General features: G+C 34.2%; 1 protein-coding gene across 1 annotated transcript in view; it reads right to left on the reverse strand.

Moving 5' to 3' along the window:
* Positions 1-945: 945 nt before the first annotated feature.
* LOC134538404 (equilibrative nucleoside transporter 1) overlaps positions 946-16,506 on the reverse strand; it is a 58,221-nt gene continuing 42,660 nt past the window's right edge. Inside the window, exon 12 of the mRNA XM_063379703.1 lies at positions 946-9,735. Within this exon, the coding sequence (XP_063235773.1) occupies positions 9,624-9,735 (112 nt within the window). The 3' untranslated portion in view covers positions 946-9,623. The remainder of the gene's footprint in view (positions 9,736-16,506) is intronic.

A 16,506-nucleotide genomic window follows, 5' to 3' on the forward strand; every position in this document is an offset into this window, starting at 1 on the left:
AAAAATGTTTTTATAAATATACTAAATTACCCTAAATGTCTCATTCTTAGAAAAGAATGCAATGCAAATGCAGAAGTATTTTAGTTTGAGTAAAACAAAAGTTATTAAAAAGTAAACAAAAGTTATTAAAAAGTAAAAAAATTTTTTAAAAAAATACAGTCAAATTGAAGCCGCCTCCTTTTTTGAAGTCGGTTAAAACGTTATATAAGATCCAATGAATGGGATTTCTTTTTTTAAACCAGCAGTAATATAGATACAAAACAAGTGTGTGCTTGCCTAAAGTTCACTTTCAGTAAAGATTGTACAGTACAATTCAACACAATTTCAACAGCCATACATTGGCTCACTATATAAATCATTTAACTAAACTAGCACCAATTACAGAATTCCTGGATTTTTATTTAGATAACATTCAATTTTTTTCAATTAACATCTTTTAGTGCCAGGAACAATTCCACGTGTGCTGAAAAGTCTCTCAGATGGAACACTAGTAGCAGGTATTCACAGGTACTTTTCAGCAGAAAGATATAATTTCTGTTGTACAGAAATTGTTTATTTGCATTAACAACGGAAAATAAACTCTCTTATTTTTAAATCGTTTCATTTGTTTGTTGCAAATAACAGAAAAATGTAAAAAAGCGGTAATGTAAAATCAGGGTTTTACTGTATATCCATTACTCTTGTTGCAATTTTTTTTTTTTGTGTGAATCAATATGTCATAATGTGAAACCAAAACTTTTCCTGAACATTAATTTGACTTAAAACATAATTTTAATAACATACAAAAAATTTTTGAGAAAGAATGGCCAAGATTTATTTTTATAGCAAAAGGGCCACAGTTTTAACACCTTTCAATACTTTGTCATGTGAGTAAAAACTGAGAACAGTACTTAATAAAAAAAATCTTAAGATTTGGTGAAGCAGTTCCAGAAACAACTTTATGGCAACTTTCACAAAATAATTTTATTGTAAAAATTATAATACAGTCAGGTTGTAAACAAAACTTGTTCTCTACATCTTTCAGAAGCTAGTTTTGATAAGTTGCTTCTGATATGGATAGTTCACAATTCACATGTTAAGGCATAACAAAAAAAAAATATATATATATCAAACACACAATTACTCAGATGACATAAACATATTTATAACCTACATCAAGCTGCAAAAAATACATTTAAAAAAATTGTATACCTTGTTACAAATAAAATGTACTGTATATAGTACAGTTAAAAATAGGTATCTTAAAAAAATCTCTGTTACAAAAAAAAATTGAAAACATCTGGTTTTTAAATGACTAGATCAACCAATAAAAAAATAATTTGATCAACAATGAAAGCATGTATGCCATGATGTACGGTTCTTTAATTTACTTATTACTTCTGAAATTTTTGTTAATGAACTTTTTGATTTAATTTATTATGGTAATTTTGTTTATTTTTATTAAAAACCAAATTTTATCCATAGTAGTTTTAATGATTATTAAATTTCAAACAAAACCAATTTTTAGGTATCTAATCTCCAACACTGGAAATTTTCACCTTGTAATTCTAGAGAGAATTGCACACAAAGACCAAAACTTAAGTAGAAATGGCCAGTCTACTACTAACACACACATAAATCATTTTATTGATATCAGCAGCCATTGCAAATTGATGTACAAGAAAACTTTCATTGTGACATACCTGCTTTACATGTTTTTGAACAACACAACACTGCCAAAAAAACCACACACAGTAGGATATCAAAAACTAATAGCAGGCACTGGCTTAACAAATAAAACAACTGTGAAATACCACGTCATTAACATATGTTATCTGTTTTGAATATTAAGGTTGGTGACGTGACGTGTTTTTCTTGTGATTGTTAAGTGCCGCGCTGTTGTGTCTCTTGCAGTCAATAAACCTGGCCTTGGGCACAACACTTTTCCCTTCATTTAAAATACAGGTTATGATACTCACAGGCAGACCTGCCAACTTGTACGATTCTCCCGTAATTTGTACGGGTAATTGCAATTCTTACGTTTTTACGGGGAGCGGCATTAATTTTACGCATTACGTTTCTGCTGGCCTGAAATTATACATTGACTCACGGGCTAGCGTTTTCAATCTCGTGCCATAGAATAGTGTACTTGCATCAATAAATACCATATGTACAGTTTTTGTACCGTATTTTTGTTAGAACAGTGCCGTAAATGTCACGTACAATACCACAGTTTTGTAACGGTTTTTATGGCAAGAAGAAAGGTAGTACCGATTTTAACGTGCTGCAAGATTGTTTTAACCGCATTTTGTGGTACATGTACTGTAGTTTACAGTACAGAATACCATATATTTGCACTGACCCGGCGATATTTTTTGCCGCGCTTCCACAGTACTGCGCTGTGGTGAATACTTTAGAAATCGTTAGACTCAGACATCAGACATCGTAATTGTATACTGGACAGTTGTATATGCGACAATGTGACGTCATTCATTCACATTAAGATAGTAACCTTTATCTATGGGATAAGGACACGGACCGCCCAGAGGCCACAGGTTCGGATTTTTGTAGATGGGCCCGTCGTGTGCGAGATTGCAGGTTATGTCCACGCGTGTAGTGTTGTGTTTGATAACAAATAGTGGTTTGGTTTACATCAATTAAAAACTATAGTGGTTCAGTTAAAGCAAAATATTTACGATACAGCTATGTTTGGGAGTGTATTTTGAGTTTCACATACATTTCGTTGTGTAGTGAAGCAAGAATGAAATAAAGTTGTTTGAGTCAAGGCGTCGATTATTTTTCTTTTTTGTTGCATAAACATAGTACTTATGTGCCAACAAAAGGTATAAAATGTGTGATAAAAAGAAACAATACGATCAAATGTTTAGATCGGCATACTCTACACAGTTTTCATGTATCTATCCTGAAGTCTGAGAAAGGTGAGAAGCATGCGTTTTGTTCTGTCTGTCGCTGTGATATTAATATTTCTCATGGGGGCAAAAATGATATCACTATCCATATCAAGTGTGCGAAACATGTAAGTAATTTCAAATACCAACAGGAAAATAAAAAGATATAACCCTTACATACTGTTGAAAATGAGGTTATTCAGGCTGAGTGTTTGTTCACTGGTTTAATAGTGGAACGCAACATACCCTTCAGTGTTGCAGATCATGTTGGCCCACTGCTTAGAAAAATGTTTCCTAAGTGTGATGTGGCTAAGCAATATAGCTGTGGTAGAACTAAGACAAATGCCATTGTTAATGAAATGGCTTTAGATGCAGTTTCTAATATTGTTGACTGTTTGCAAACTGGGCCATTTTGCCTTTCACAGATTCTTGTTCCAAACTTTATCCCCTCGTGGTGACATATTTTGTTAAGGTTTTACAAGTGTTTGCAGTGGCATAATTTTAACTTGAGTGTGGCAAAATTCAGGGGGGAAAAAATAACAAACATCATCCAAAAGATTGGTAGGTAAATTGGTTTTCAAGAATTTTTAAAAGAAAAAGTGAATTTTATGTTCAGCTTAAGAAAATTAAGTTTTGAAGATTATTTTTCATCTTGTTTGTTTAAATTACGGAGAATAGCATTCATTTGCATGATACGTGATGTTTTTGTGTAATTATGTGTATAACACATGTTTCCCACTTATTTATGGTGAACAACTGGTGTATATAACTGACATGAAATGCCGCGACCTATTTACGCACTTTTCGGAAAATTTTAAAATCTTACTGATAAGCAACTTTACAAGTTGGCAGGTCTGCTCACAGGTGTGTGCACAAGACACACACAATCACTTTGAAGCTTTTAAAGTAAATTTACGGGTTACTGATAAACTTCTTTGTTTTCACAAACGTCTAAAGGAATTTAAAGCTTTTTTTAAAACATTTTCTCGGTATTTCATGAAATGTCATCAAATAAAACCACGAGAGATACACAATTCACCTTAAAAACAAACATTAAATACATAAAATACTCGATGCTGAAAATAGACCTGTGCGAATACTAGTTTTTTTATGCAAAGCGAATATCAAATTGATTTTTAAATATTCATGAAGTTGAATCAAATTTACAAAATTGTTCTTGTGAAGCAGCATTAAACTCATTTTATAAAAAGTAAAGTTATAGTAAAAAAAATAATTGTTTAAAGTTTGTAATGTTTGAACTAACAGGTGAATAACCATGCATAATACAGGAAAGCACCAGTACAACGAACTTCAGTTAAACGAACACTTCACTTAACCGAACTCATTGTTTGGTCCCGCCAAAAACGTATATAATAACCTTGAATTTTATTTCATCTTAACGAATTTTACGACGGTCCGTTTCTTCGTGAAACAAAAATATTCACTTGAATGAACAACCTTGAGGCAAATTATGAAAAAAATTACCATCCAAAAACTTGTTCTTTATTTTTAATTTTCTTATTCAAACGTAACAGCGTGTACGTAAACAAAAACAATAACGGAACTAGTATGTGTGCGCACGTACTATCGAAATTAGTAGATTAATTCTCGTGTTTTGAAATAATATTGGAATGGTATTATGTCCGTTGTACGATACAACTAGTACATATTCTCGGATTTTTCGTTTTTTGGCTACTTACATTACGATAATTTTTGTACGGTACTTTGGCTAACCTGTGTTTTAATTTATTTTTTGAAAGTCATTTTTTTCATCACAGTCCATAGTGTTTTTGTCGTGTCTACAGGCGTGAAATTTTTTACGTTTTTCAATAGTGTTGTGTTCTTCAGTGCCGGTTGTTAGAAATGAAGCGTGTGACAGAACAAAAGTGTATATGGGGGAGAAAAAAAAATAACGCAATTCATCAAAACTTTTGACCTAAGACCTAAATATTCAAAAGAATGACGATGCTTGTCGTCTTCAAATGTTTTGGAACACCATGCGTTTTGTAATGTATGCACGTGTGACTTTTCGATTGCACACATTGGAAGGGATGACTGTAGAGGGCACATTGAATTAAAGAAACATGCGGAATATTTTATAGTCATAAAAAGCAATAAATCCATATCGTAGTTTTTTCGCTACATCTGAAGAAACGAAAGTAACTAACGCAGAGTTATTGTTTACAAGTTCTGTTGTTTGTTTATAAGACAGTTCTTATCCAGCCAGGATAAAAGAAGCAAATAAAAAGACAATTGTTCAAAAGTATAACTTTGCATACTTTGAATTGAAGGTTGAAAATTTCCTGTAAAATTACTGACATTTCTTACATATTCAGATGATTGTATTGTTCAAATCGTTTTTTTTTTCTTTGATTCATTAATTTTCTTTGTATTCATATGCATAGGCCTACATTTTTCATTTTTTTTTTGCATATTATTGTCCTTATTTTATCTTGTGTGTGTCATAATTCCTCAGGAAAAATTTATCGTGCATGATTTACATGTACTTTTTCCATATAATTGTCATTACTGATGGGTGTGATTTGAGGTTGGCAGCTCTGCCTACAATGTGTCTCCTGACCATAGACAAAGCATCAGCAGAGAGTATGTGAACAGGTTCTTCAAGCGGCCATAGACTAATGACTGAGATACTGAACCTTAGTACACTTAAGGTGTTTCATGTGTTTATCGGTATACATATTTATAACAATGCTTATGTTTCAGTATAAAGAACTTCAGTATAACAAACTCAACTATTTTTTGGTCCCTTCATGTTCTTTATAGTGAAGCTTTCCTGTATTAATATTGAGCATTCATAAAAGATAACGGAGTGCCACCTTTTGATTTTAACAAGTAACCAACATTGTTCAAGCAAAACATATACCAAAAAAAAAAAAAATTAACTAAATATTTTTATGAGTGAATCTTAGGTTTGCAATATTTAAATCTTTCCTGGGAAAGTCAAATCAAATACTAAAAAGACGTTTGATTGATTCGCCTAGTCAAAGCTTCGCACAGACCTGGCTGAAAGTTACTCGCACGTCTGCACACTATCTGGATACGGGATTGTGAACCTGAACATTGTTCATTTTCACAGACAGTATGTTTTTTTTTTTTGCTGTATGGAAAATAACTTAATGAAGTAAAACAAGCTGCGCAGTTTGGTTGTAACACACTACCACGAGTGCACAGAGAGCAAATGGAAATTTAACATACTCCATGGCCAATGAATTCAAGGAAATTGAAACCGCACATAAACATTTTAACATTTTAATATGAGCACTAAAAAAACTTCATTAAATGCATTACACTGTCACTAATAATAAATTAAGTAGAACAGCCAATGATTCAACTCTGGTAACATCAAAATTTTAAAACGTGTCTGGCGTCTACAAGTGAGCGGGTGTCAGGATGAAACCTCACATCAGTAGGGACAAGAATATACATTATATGGGTTTATTTTTAGGCTAATTTCACTTTTAGAAACAAGAGTTTTGGGAATTACTGTTTTTATTTTATACGAGATCTGTTTATTCATAACTATAGCATATTATTTAACAATTATAGCACTTAATTATTTTTATAATAAAATTTAATAATTTTTAATAATGTTTAACTATTTGGAACAATAAAAATAAATTGTCAGATATTTGTGTACAGTAGAACCCTGTTATAATGTTATTCAAGGGAGCACAAGAAGAAAACATTATAAGCAGGAAAGCATTATAAGCATGAAATCTCAATTTAGCACTTAACAATGTTCAAGCTTTGTACCAATGGATTCACCAAGCTATGTAAACAACTTTAATGTTAAAACCAAAGATAGTCTACTTGATACATGAGTTTTCTGAAACAAGCCAACAATTTTTCAACTTCGTCTTGTTCCCTGGTTAATTTTTGTTTGTCTTTACAGATACACTGCCACATTTTTGGTAAAATTGTCTCACGATTCATGATGACAACATTAAGAGTAAGAACGTCTACTCCTTCGCCACCTGAAAATGTTTAATTTTGGGATTCCTATGTATGAAAAAAAAAATTATTTGTAAGCAATAGTAAACACTTTTAGTTATGCCCTCGCTCAATGGTCGGCAACTTAAATATCGTAGGACTATGTACGTGCATCTGAATACCCACTGGAATGGCACGGAAGAGAAGAGTTGACTAAGGGTGCCAATTGACACATAACTATGAACATTGTGTACCTTCAGTATATTGCATAAAATTGTATTTTAACAAACTTCATGTATTGCATGGCAGTGATTGTAAACATAAACATACATAAAGGAAACTTTTTATCGTAAGTGTTGGAATAATTTGGTTTTAAAACATTTTTCCCCATTTATTGAATGTTAGAAAGCAAACATTATAAGCAGGAAATTACACTATTTATGAACATTATATGCAGGAAATAAATACATTGTCCTTATGGGGGAAATATTGGGACTTTAGAAATATGACATTATAAGCAGGAAAATATTATATGCAGGAACATTATAACAGGGTTCTACTGTATTGGAAAAATGTACCATCGTAATGTAAAACTGAGTTATAACAGTTGAATGAAAAAAAAAATTTACATTTATTGAATTTACTTTATTAAAAGGTTATGTTTTTGTGATTGAAGTTAATTTTTGGTTATAAAAGCTGATTGATTTCATTATTTTAGTTTCATTTTGATGCTTCATGGCATATTACCTTGCATTTCGGTGTTATATGATGTACTGAATGCTTTTCGGTTTTATCGCAATTCACTATACAATATTGTCTCTACCCATTGGACAGGGGAAACAGATACATCGCTGTTGAGACGTATCGCTAACTAGTCAGCTGACTGGGCTCAAAGCTCCTCCAATGGAGCTCTAGCAGGTGCTCACCTCAGCCTATCACATCACCCTGGGACTCCCGAGTCACCTGTGATACGGCAGGGGCTTTTACAACTCCTATTAGCTCTCCAGAATGAAAAAATTATTTTTTCCTGTAGAATACTAAAACGACAGCAGTGGTAAGAAATGGATGGCCTTTGCTGTAGCAATCAAGACAGTTTCCTCGTAGAAAACCAGTTATACAAATGATAAGCAATGGTTTACATCTATAATTCTTCAGTTTACCACAAAGGATTTGTAATCAGTAGGGTTGGGCAAATGTTTGGTAGCTAGTCGTGTCAATATTTAAAAATCCCAAATGTTAACTTTTATTAGAAATATTTTTAACAAACAACTAAACAAAAATTTTAATTCTATAGGTAAATGAATATCTGAGTATGTAACAAATGTTCTTTTAATCTCAAGGATTCAAGCAAAAAAAAAAAAGAGTGCATGTAACTCTGTAAATGTGATGGAAATAAAACTTCTTCAGCAATTCAAACCTCGACTCGTAAGTATATTATAAGGGATAAAACGGCAGAGAGAGAAAGAAGTTAATTTTCTAAACAACTTATAGTATTAATAGGATTTAAAGGAAAGTATTTAAAGAATAAAAATGAAAACATTATAGCCAAAGTATCAGTTCTGTGCATGTTACTGTTTCTTCAAACAATTCTGCCATTTAGAACACGCCAAATCTCTGAACGAAATACGAAATTCATAACAGTCAGAACTATCTATGCGGGAAATGCAGGTACTATCTCAACAGAGCTCTCTACGATGCTGGTTGAACAAGAAGGAACGCGAGCGTTCTGGTAGCAAATATAAAAGTCTAGGTATTCACAGATGACTGTATAGGATACCTATATCTATTTTCTGAAACAAGCGCATTCATACACACACTGTCCTATTCTTCCGTTCATCTGTCTCTCTTGTATCTAATTTTATTTTGGGTCGGGGACAAATTAATGCACAAAGAGAAGAATGAAAATGAGCCCAGCAATGTACATAACATAGTACTCCCTTTTTATCTCTTTGGTCAAGTACCTATCCTCTGTCCTTTTCGCATCAGAAACGTTTCACAAAATGTCATGAAAATGTTGCATAAAAATTTGGCCTTGAAAATTTACTCTCACCACGCGCAAAGAAGTTTCGTTTAAAAAAAAAGCCACAAATGGAAATTCTCATTTCATTTAATAAATAGGGTCTGTACCTGGGTCCTGAAAATAAGAACACCTATTACCAGAGCAATAGCCACGCATATGAGTAAGACACTTGCAACCCAACTGGGCTGTCTGCCCTCAGAAATACATTCTATACATACTTTAAAACTATCTATTTACAATATGTAGTGTTTTTTTTTTTTTTTTTTTTTTTTTTAAACCATCACATCTCTAACATAATATTTGCACAGTACCAGAAATACCAATTTTATAACCTAAGTTACTTTGAGCCATCTGTTATATGTACTTATGATAGCTTGATGTTTCATATTAAATATTAGTATCCAAAGTTACTTTGAGCCGTCTGTTACATGTACTTGTTTAATATTAAATTTTAGAATTAAGTTTATTCTTTAAAGAGTCAGATGGCAAAAAAAAAACAAATGAGCAAGTATGTGCAGTGTACAAACAGTCTCTTTCATGCACCTTCCTGGAGTTAATGTATTAAGGTAAGTGGTAAGGCCTACTCAAAAAGAAAAAAATGCCGACTAGGTTATCTGTCACATAAGAACAGTTTTTTTGACATAATATTTATGCATAAAGCCTTTTCGTCGTGCAGTTTTATGCAACTGAGATCACGCTCCATGACAAGTGGAATACACACAGCAACTAGTACCAACTGCGACCCTGAAAGTTGCTGGCGGTACTCAAAGTATCTTCACCATCCCCAGGCCAAGCGCAGACCCGCACGCCAGGCCAACTCCCAGGAACGCAGCCATCATGGACGACGCTACTTCCTGCTCCGTGGCGTCCACCACTCTGGAACAGAGAGCACACCACATAACTGTAGGGCACGGACTGCTTCACAAGTCTGGTGTGAATCGCACACCTCTTCAGCCACTGAACGCCAGGCACAGAACTGGCGTGCAGTCTTTGCATCGATAACGCACGTCCAAGGGAATATAAGCAATGACCCTGCAAATTTAAGCTAGAATATCTCCATAAATAAAAATTAGTGGTGGACGGGATCCTGAAACTCTGGATAAAAATCTAGAAAGAGACCATTCCCAAACTCTGGGAAAATTATTTTTCTCCTCTGGATAATACTTCAAACTAATTTTTATATAATAAAAACATTACATGCTTACGTTTTCGTCACACTCTACGTCACACAGCAAACCACAACTCTGCACATGTATTGACCAGACAAAGGAACAATAGAAACTCAAGACTAAATAAATACTAAAATATGATCAAACATTCTCATAAAAAAATATTTTACTTTTGACGGACATAAACATCTATTTTTACCATACCGTTAGATTATGTTTGAAAAATGAACTTCACAAGAGCAGCAATTAACAATGTTGCCAAATGCGTTAAATTAAATTCTAAAAAACACAAAACTAGTTTTAACAAAGACAATGAAAGACACCACTCTTGGTTTCAAATATTTAAGCCATAAATTTCTGTTTCTTTCAGAAACATTGGAGCAGTTATAAGTTTTTGCAGCTGGTCATTCATTATGTATGATCAAAAGAAAATTATGGAAAATGAGTAGGGAATAAGATGTTTGTTTTTATTCCACTATGTGTTACGTATTATTTGTCCTTATGTAACAATATTTTTTTGAGAAATTGAAATCATTTGGACAACTAATGGTTCATGGGATGGATGAGATGTTATTTCAGAGACATATTAATGATAAATATTTTTTTCTGTTTGCCCAGTTAAGTGACATTATTTCAATGCTGTTGCTTCCAATACCGAAAATCCAATACCTTTCATGACCCAATCCCGTCCTGAAGTAAAAATACCATTCCCGTCCACCTCTAATAAAAATGTAACGTTCGTTCGTTCAAAATATTAAATCTCCGAAAGTTCTTAACAGATTGCTTTGAAATTTTGACATAACTTTGCATACTAATACGCACGTGTTTTATATACCTTTGTCACACCTGTGACAAGTAAAAAGATATATAAAAATATTGATAAGTAAAAACATAGGCATTTAATATTTTAATTGTTATAGTGTGACTATAGATATAAGTACACAGAAGAGAGAGATACTTTGTGTATATGTACCTACTTCAAAACAATAACAAAAAAAAGTGTACACTAGAATTTACGAATATGGATTAAATAACGTAGCTATTTTACAAATAAATTCTAAGGAATCATCAAAACATCAGAAATTTTGATATCAAACTACAAATAATAAGAATAAAAAGGAAAAAAAAACACAATGAAGGCTTATAAAAATGTGTTATTTTTTTAAACACACAGCGTGTATTTTGTTTGGGCTTTAATACTCTCAATTATGTTCCTATACAAAAAAAAACATTTCATTTAATAATACGGTAGCGGTAGCTTCTGCGACAAGTGGGCATACGCGAAACTCATCCAGCAGGCTGGCGCATGGTTCCCATTTTTCATGGCTAAAGCTCATCCCTTCCAGGAGACATAAACCAACTTGTCTCCCCCCTCCTGACATTTCAACTTTCCCTCCCTTGTATATCCTTCTGCATGAGAAACTGTCAACATCCTTTCCCCCTGCCCACCCCCCCTACACCCCACTTGACAAAAAAATCCAGAAAACCACACAGTATTGTGTAGACTATTCCTGGAAAATGTAATATTTTTAAGGCCCATGTGACAGCCATCTAACTTTAATAATTACGTACTATGTCTCAGTTATTATAACATCAGACTTTAAATTTTTAAAAAAAACATGAACTTGTACACTTGGTTCATTAGTTCCACTGCAGTATGTATTTCGACTGGAAAATACTGAAACACCTAATTTATTGGAAGAAAAAATTTAGCAGAGCGGTAAAAAATAATTAATTTTATCGCAAATAAACTATACTCAGCCTCCCCTCCGCATTCCGGCATGCATAGCAACCGCAACCGTGTACAGCACATAGCTACGAAACATGTCACTGGACCAGTCTTGTCTAATCAGTAGTGCAGTAAGTCCTTGATTAACGGAAATGTTACGATCCCAAAAAAAGTCCGTTAAGCAAAACGTTTGTTAATTTAATTATGTTTCCCCGTAAGGAACAATGTTTAATGTCCTGGATTACGTTCCTAGACCATCCACAAATGCATAAAATGCTATGTAAAAACTTCATGGCTGATTTGTGAAATGCAGGGTATTGCGGCGGTATGACGCTCTGCCGCACAGTCGAAAATTCAAAACCTTGAGAGCTTGGATAAAGCAAGCGTGAAGGTTGTAAACAGATCAGTCCGGTGACCTTGTCCAAAGCGAGGATGCGAGAAAGGAGAAATCGAGGAAAGGTCGATTTACACACACCAGTGCCGTGACTGGCACGTAACTTGACTGACCATGATCTCACATTGATTTCTTTTCTATTCACAAAGGACAGTGTTTCATCCGTCGTCTGGTATCTACACATGTAAATATCCACCCTTTGCACGGCTTTGAAACGACAAAATATTGTCCGTAATTATCCTACGGTCATGGTACGGAGATGGCTACAGCACTTTTTGCAGCAACACGATCATGCGTCGGGTGAGTGTAAACAAAAGCCTTCAAATTCCTAGAGGAATTTTTTCAACCTCGTCTATAGATTCTATAGATTTGCGGGCTGGCCACAGCACTGTCACGACACTGGTGCATGTAAATCAGGTCTCAAGTGCAAGAGCGCTCGTGAAGAGTGGCTGCTTCCCCTCACATGCCTTTAATGGAGAGATGGTTAGACAATGGAGGGGGAAAACTCACAGCAAACCTTTCTTCTTTCCGTAACTAGTCCGATTTATTACATATGTTCTTGTTTGATACATACAGTTATGTACATAAAATTAAACACGTACATAATATTTCACTGAACACAACAAACTATAAGAACTTTATCTGTATTAATTCGGGTAAACACACTGTGAACGCACAGTGACTGTACAACAAAGGACTAATGGCCGGCTATAAAACTGTTTGGAATAGATTGGCATGTGTAAGTCACAGTTTGACAAGTCTGAGAAAAATACGCAGAGATTCCCTAATCATAATTAGACATAGGGCTGGTGGAAGGAGTGAGTTTTCTTGCCATATGCATTGTAAATATTTCCGCATTGTCTTAACCCTTTTTTTATAGGAGTAGGAGAAAATATATATTTAGACACTTTTTTTAAACAGTTGTGCATTCCTTCAACAACCATTATGAATGCATGCAAGAATTATTCACTTTTGTCAGCAGTGCAGCACCAGGATATGAGTGTATCAAGTAGTACCAACCCTGCCAGTTCGTAAATTGCAACACGGAAATGTTCACAGTAACAAGTTTGGCATCCATCAACCAAATTAAAGGCAGCAAAATATAGTGTTCGTTATAACAAATGTTCATGAAGGTTCAAGATGTATAACTTTCTTTTTTTCCCGCTCCAATACCACCAACTACAATGTTTAGAATATAAGGGAACATTTTTAACACAAAAAGAAATTTGTTTGTGTCCTAAAGATGTTAATGTATTTTTATTTGTTTTAAAATAAATATTTAATGAATTGAATGTTTCTTCAGAACTTAAATTTCTATGTTTTTGATCATGTTATATTTTATTCCTGACTTAAGATGTAGATTTTGATTGAAGGTAAACATTTTTTAAGAATCTAATTAGAGGTGGGACGATGCCACACTTTCGATACTCGATACTGTATTGTTTTTTCAGTTTGATACTTTCGATACTTCGATACTTTCGATACTCCAGGGAAAAATATTTTCCCATTAAGTAACAATTATTACAAATATCATAAATTAGTTTTAACAGGGTTCGTACGGTCCTTAGAAGTCCTTAAAAAGTCCTTATTTTTTAATACTGTTTTTAAGGGCCCTTAAAAGTGCTTACTTTTTTACGTTTGTCGTGTTGACTTTAGAAGTTACTTTTTCCTTTGTAACACATTGGATGTTACGTAACAGTAGTACGACTATGTTTTTATGGTACAAATATTGGGCCGAATAGCTTAGTAAATGTCGTACGATGTACCAGAATACTTTTGTTAGTGCACAAAATATACCGGAATTATCAGTTTACCGGCTTATAGTGCTCATAACTACTGAACAGAGCGCGCTGTAGTAGCTGTGTTAGTGTTTTGGCGCGTAAATGCAGAAGTTTCGTTGTTTTGACTTGGTGTGATTGTTTTTTCTTGTGAGAAAGGTTATCTGCTAGTGAATTTATCTTGACCGTGATGCCGGGGAAGTGTGTCTTTAACATACTTTGGCTCGAAAAAGAGCAGTACAAAAAGTGGCTTTCCCGTGACCCAGACAAGCACAAGGCAAGATGCCGATTGTGCTGTAAAGTTTTCGATATAGGGAATATGGGCGAATTGGCCTTTTAAAGCACACATGGCAGGTGAGACGCGTGTATTTTTATAGGTTTTTCATGAAAATTTTTTGGTTGTCTTACATTTTTGTATGTCTACATAAGTTAAATTGTTTCATGTATAAATAATTAAAAACGAAAATATGAATTTGTGAATGGTATTGGAAGTTGTTGGATTTGTGTGCGGTGGGATTATTTTCACCCAATGCATAACGAAGTACATTAATAAGGTTAACATTTTATTTGAAAACAATGTAGTTGGTATTGAATGTTTTTTGTTGTATTAATATGTCTGTTATAAATGTAAAATAACTTATGTATTTTCGAAATTTTTTTTTATTAGGGTCGAAGCACTCTTCATTAGTTGAAGAGAAAACCAAGACCGTTGCGATAAAAGAGTTTTTCAGTCCCATGAACTTACCTAATCAAACTTCTTCAACCTCAAATGCTGCAGGTGTATGCAAGCCAGCTACAGAAGCAAGTGGTAGTTTGAATTTGTTTACCACTGGGAAAGACGTTCTGGATGCAGAAATTTTGTGGACTTTAAAGTGTATTTGTAATAACTATTCGTACAAGTCTTGTGAGGATTCATCTCAACTTTTTGCTAGAATGTTTCCAGACAGTTTAGTCGCACGACAGTTCTCTTGCGGTGAAAAGAAAGTGGCATATTTGTGTCATTTTGGTTTGGCTCCCCATTTCCAGACACTTTTATTCAAATCTTTTCAGGACACTAGTCACTATGTCTTGCTGTTTGACAAAACACTGAATAAAAGCACCCAGCAAAAACAAATGGACATCCATATTAGATTCTGGCATACTGACAATTCAGTGAGAACACGTTATGTTACTTCAGCTTTCATTGGTCATGCCACAGCTGATGATTTACTGAAGGCGTTTTACAAATGTACAGAGAAGCTTGATTTATCAAAATTGATTCAGGTATCAATGGATGGACCATCAGTTAATTGGAAGTTTTTCAAACTGTTGCAGGAAAACATGAGAAAAGAGTTTAATTTTGAGTGCATTGATGTTGGTTCTTGTGGGCTTCACACTTTGAATAATTCATTCAAAAAGGGCGAATCTGCAACAGAGTGGGGTATTTCATCTGTTCTGACATCTCTTTACTCTTTGTTCAAAGATGCCCCAGCACGAAGGGATGACTTTGAAAAATTATCCACAACACACAAAATGCCAGTCAAATTTTGCAGCTGCCGCTGGTTGGAAAATGTTCCATCAGCTGAACGGGCATTAGAAGTTTGGAATGATGTAACAGAGTATGTGGGAAAAGTTGAAAAAGGTGTACTTTCAAAAGTGACATGCAAGTCCTTCGGTGTTGTCGCTGGAGCAACACAAGATAACCTGATGACTGTGAAGCTCAATTTTTTTCTCTCCGTGGCAAAAGTTCTAAAGCCATTTTTGGAAAAATACCAGAGTGACAAACCATTGTTACCCTTCTTCGCACAGGATGTTCTTCAACTTGTAAAAAAGTGTGTTCAACTGTACAAAGTCTTGAAACCTGCTCATTTTGATCGTATTTCTAGTGTTGAAAAATTGAGCAAGTTTGATTTTTCAAGCAAAAGTTTCCATGCTTCAGCAAGTGATGTTAGTGTAGGGTTTGTTGGCGATAAACTTCTGAAAGAGAAACTCTTTAAACAACAGGTAACTGAAAAGCAAGTAGTGGTTCTAAAGTATGAGTGCCAAAAGTTTGTTTTGACTATGTTGGAGAGTTTGATGGCTAAGTGTCCTGTAAATTATTCACTTGTGAGGAATGCAGCCTGTATTGATCCATCGCAAATGGCAAGAGATTCTGCTAGCTGTAGTCGTAAAATGAAGTGTGTTCTTACATATTTTGTACAAAAGAAAGCGATTGCAGCAGAGGATTGTGATGATATTTTAATACAGTTCAATGACTTCCTAGAGAATGTTGTTGGACCATCATCATCAGAGTTCCTGAACTATGATAGGAATGAAGGTCTTGACAGCTTCCTTAGTGGCTATTTTTTAAGAACAGCATATGGAAAGGTATGGAATGTCATTAAAATGTTGCTAATTCTCTCACATGGACAAGCATCAGTGGAAAGAGGTTTTTCCATCAACAAAGCCTTAGAAGTTGAAAATCTGAAGGAATCGTCTTATGTAGCCCGCCGCACTGTACATGACTACATCACTTACTGTGGTACCATACATGACATACCTATTACCAAAGAATTAAGGGCGTCTGCATCATCTGCCCGAATGAAATATATGCAGCAT

This window comes from Bacillus rossius, chromosome 13, assembly GCF_032445375.1.
Source record: "Bacillus rossius redtenbacheri isolate Brsri chromosome 13, Brsri_v3, whole genome shotgun sequence".
Classification (NCBI taxonomy): Eukaryota; Metazoa; Arthropoda; class Insecta; order Phasmatodea; family Bacillidae; genus Bacillus; species Bacillus rossius.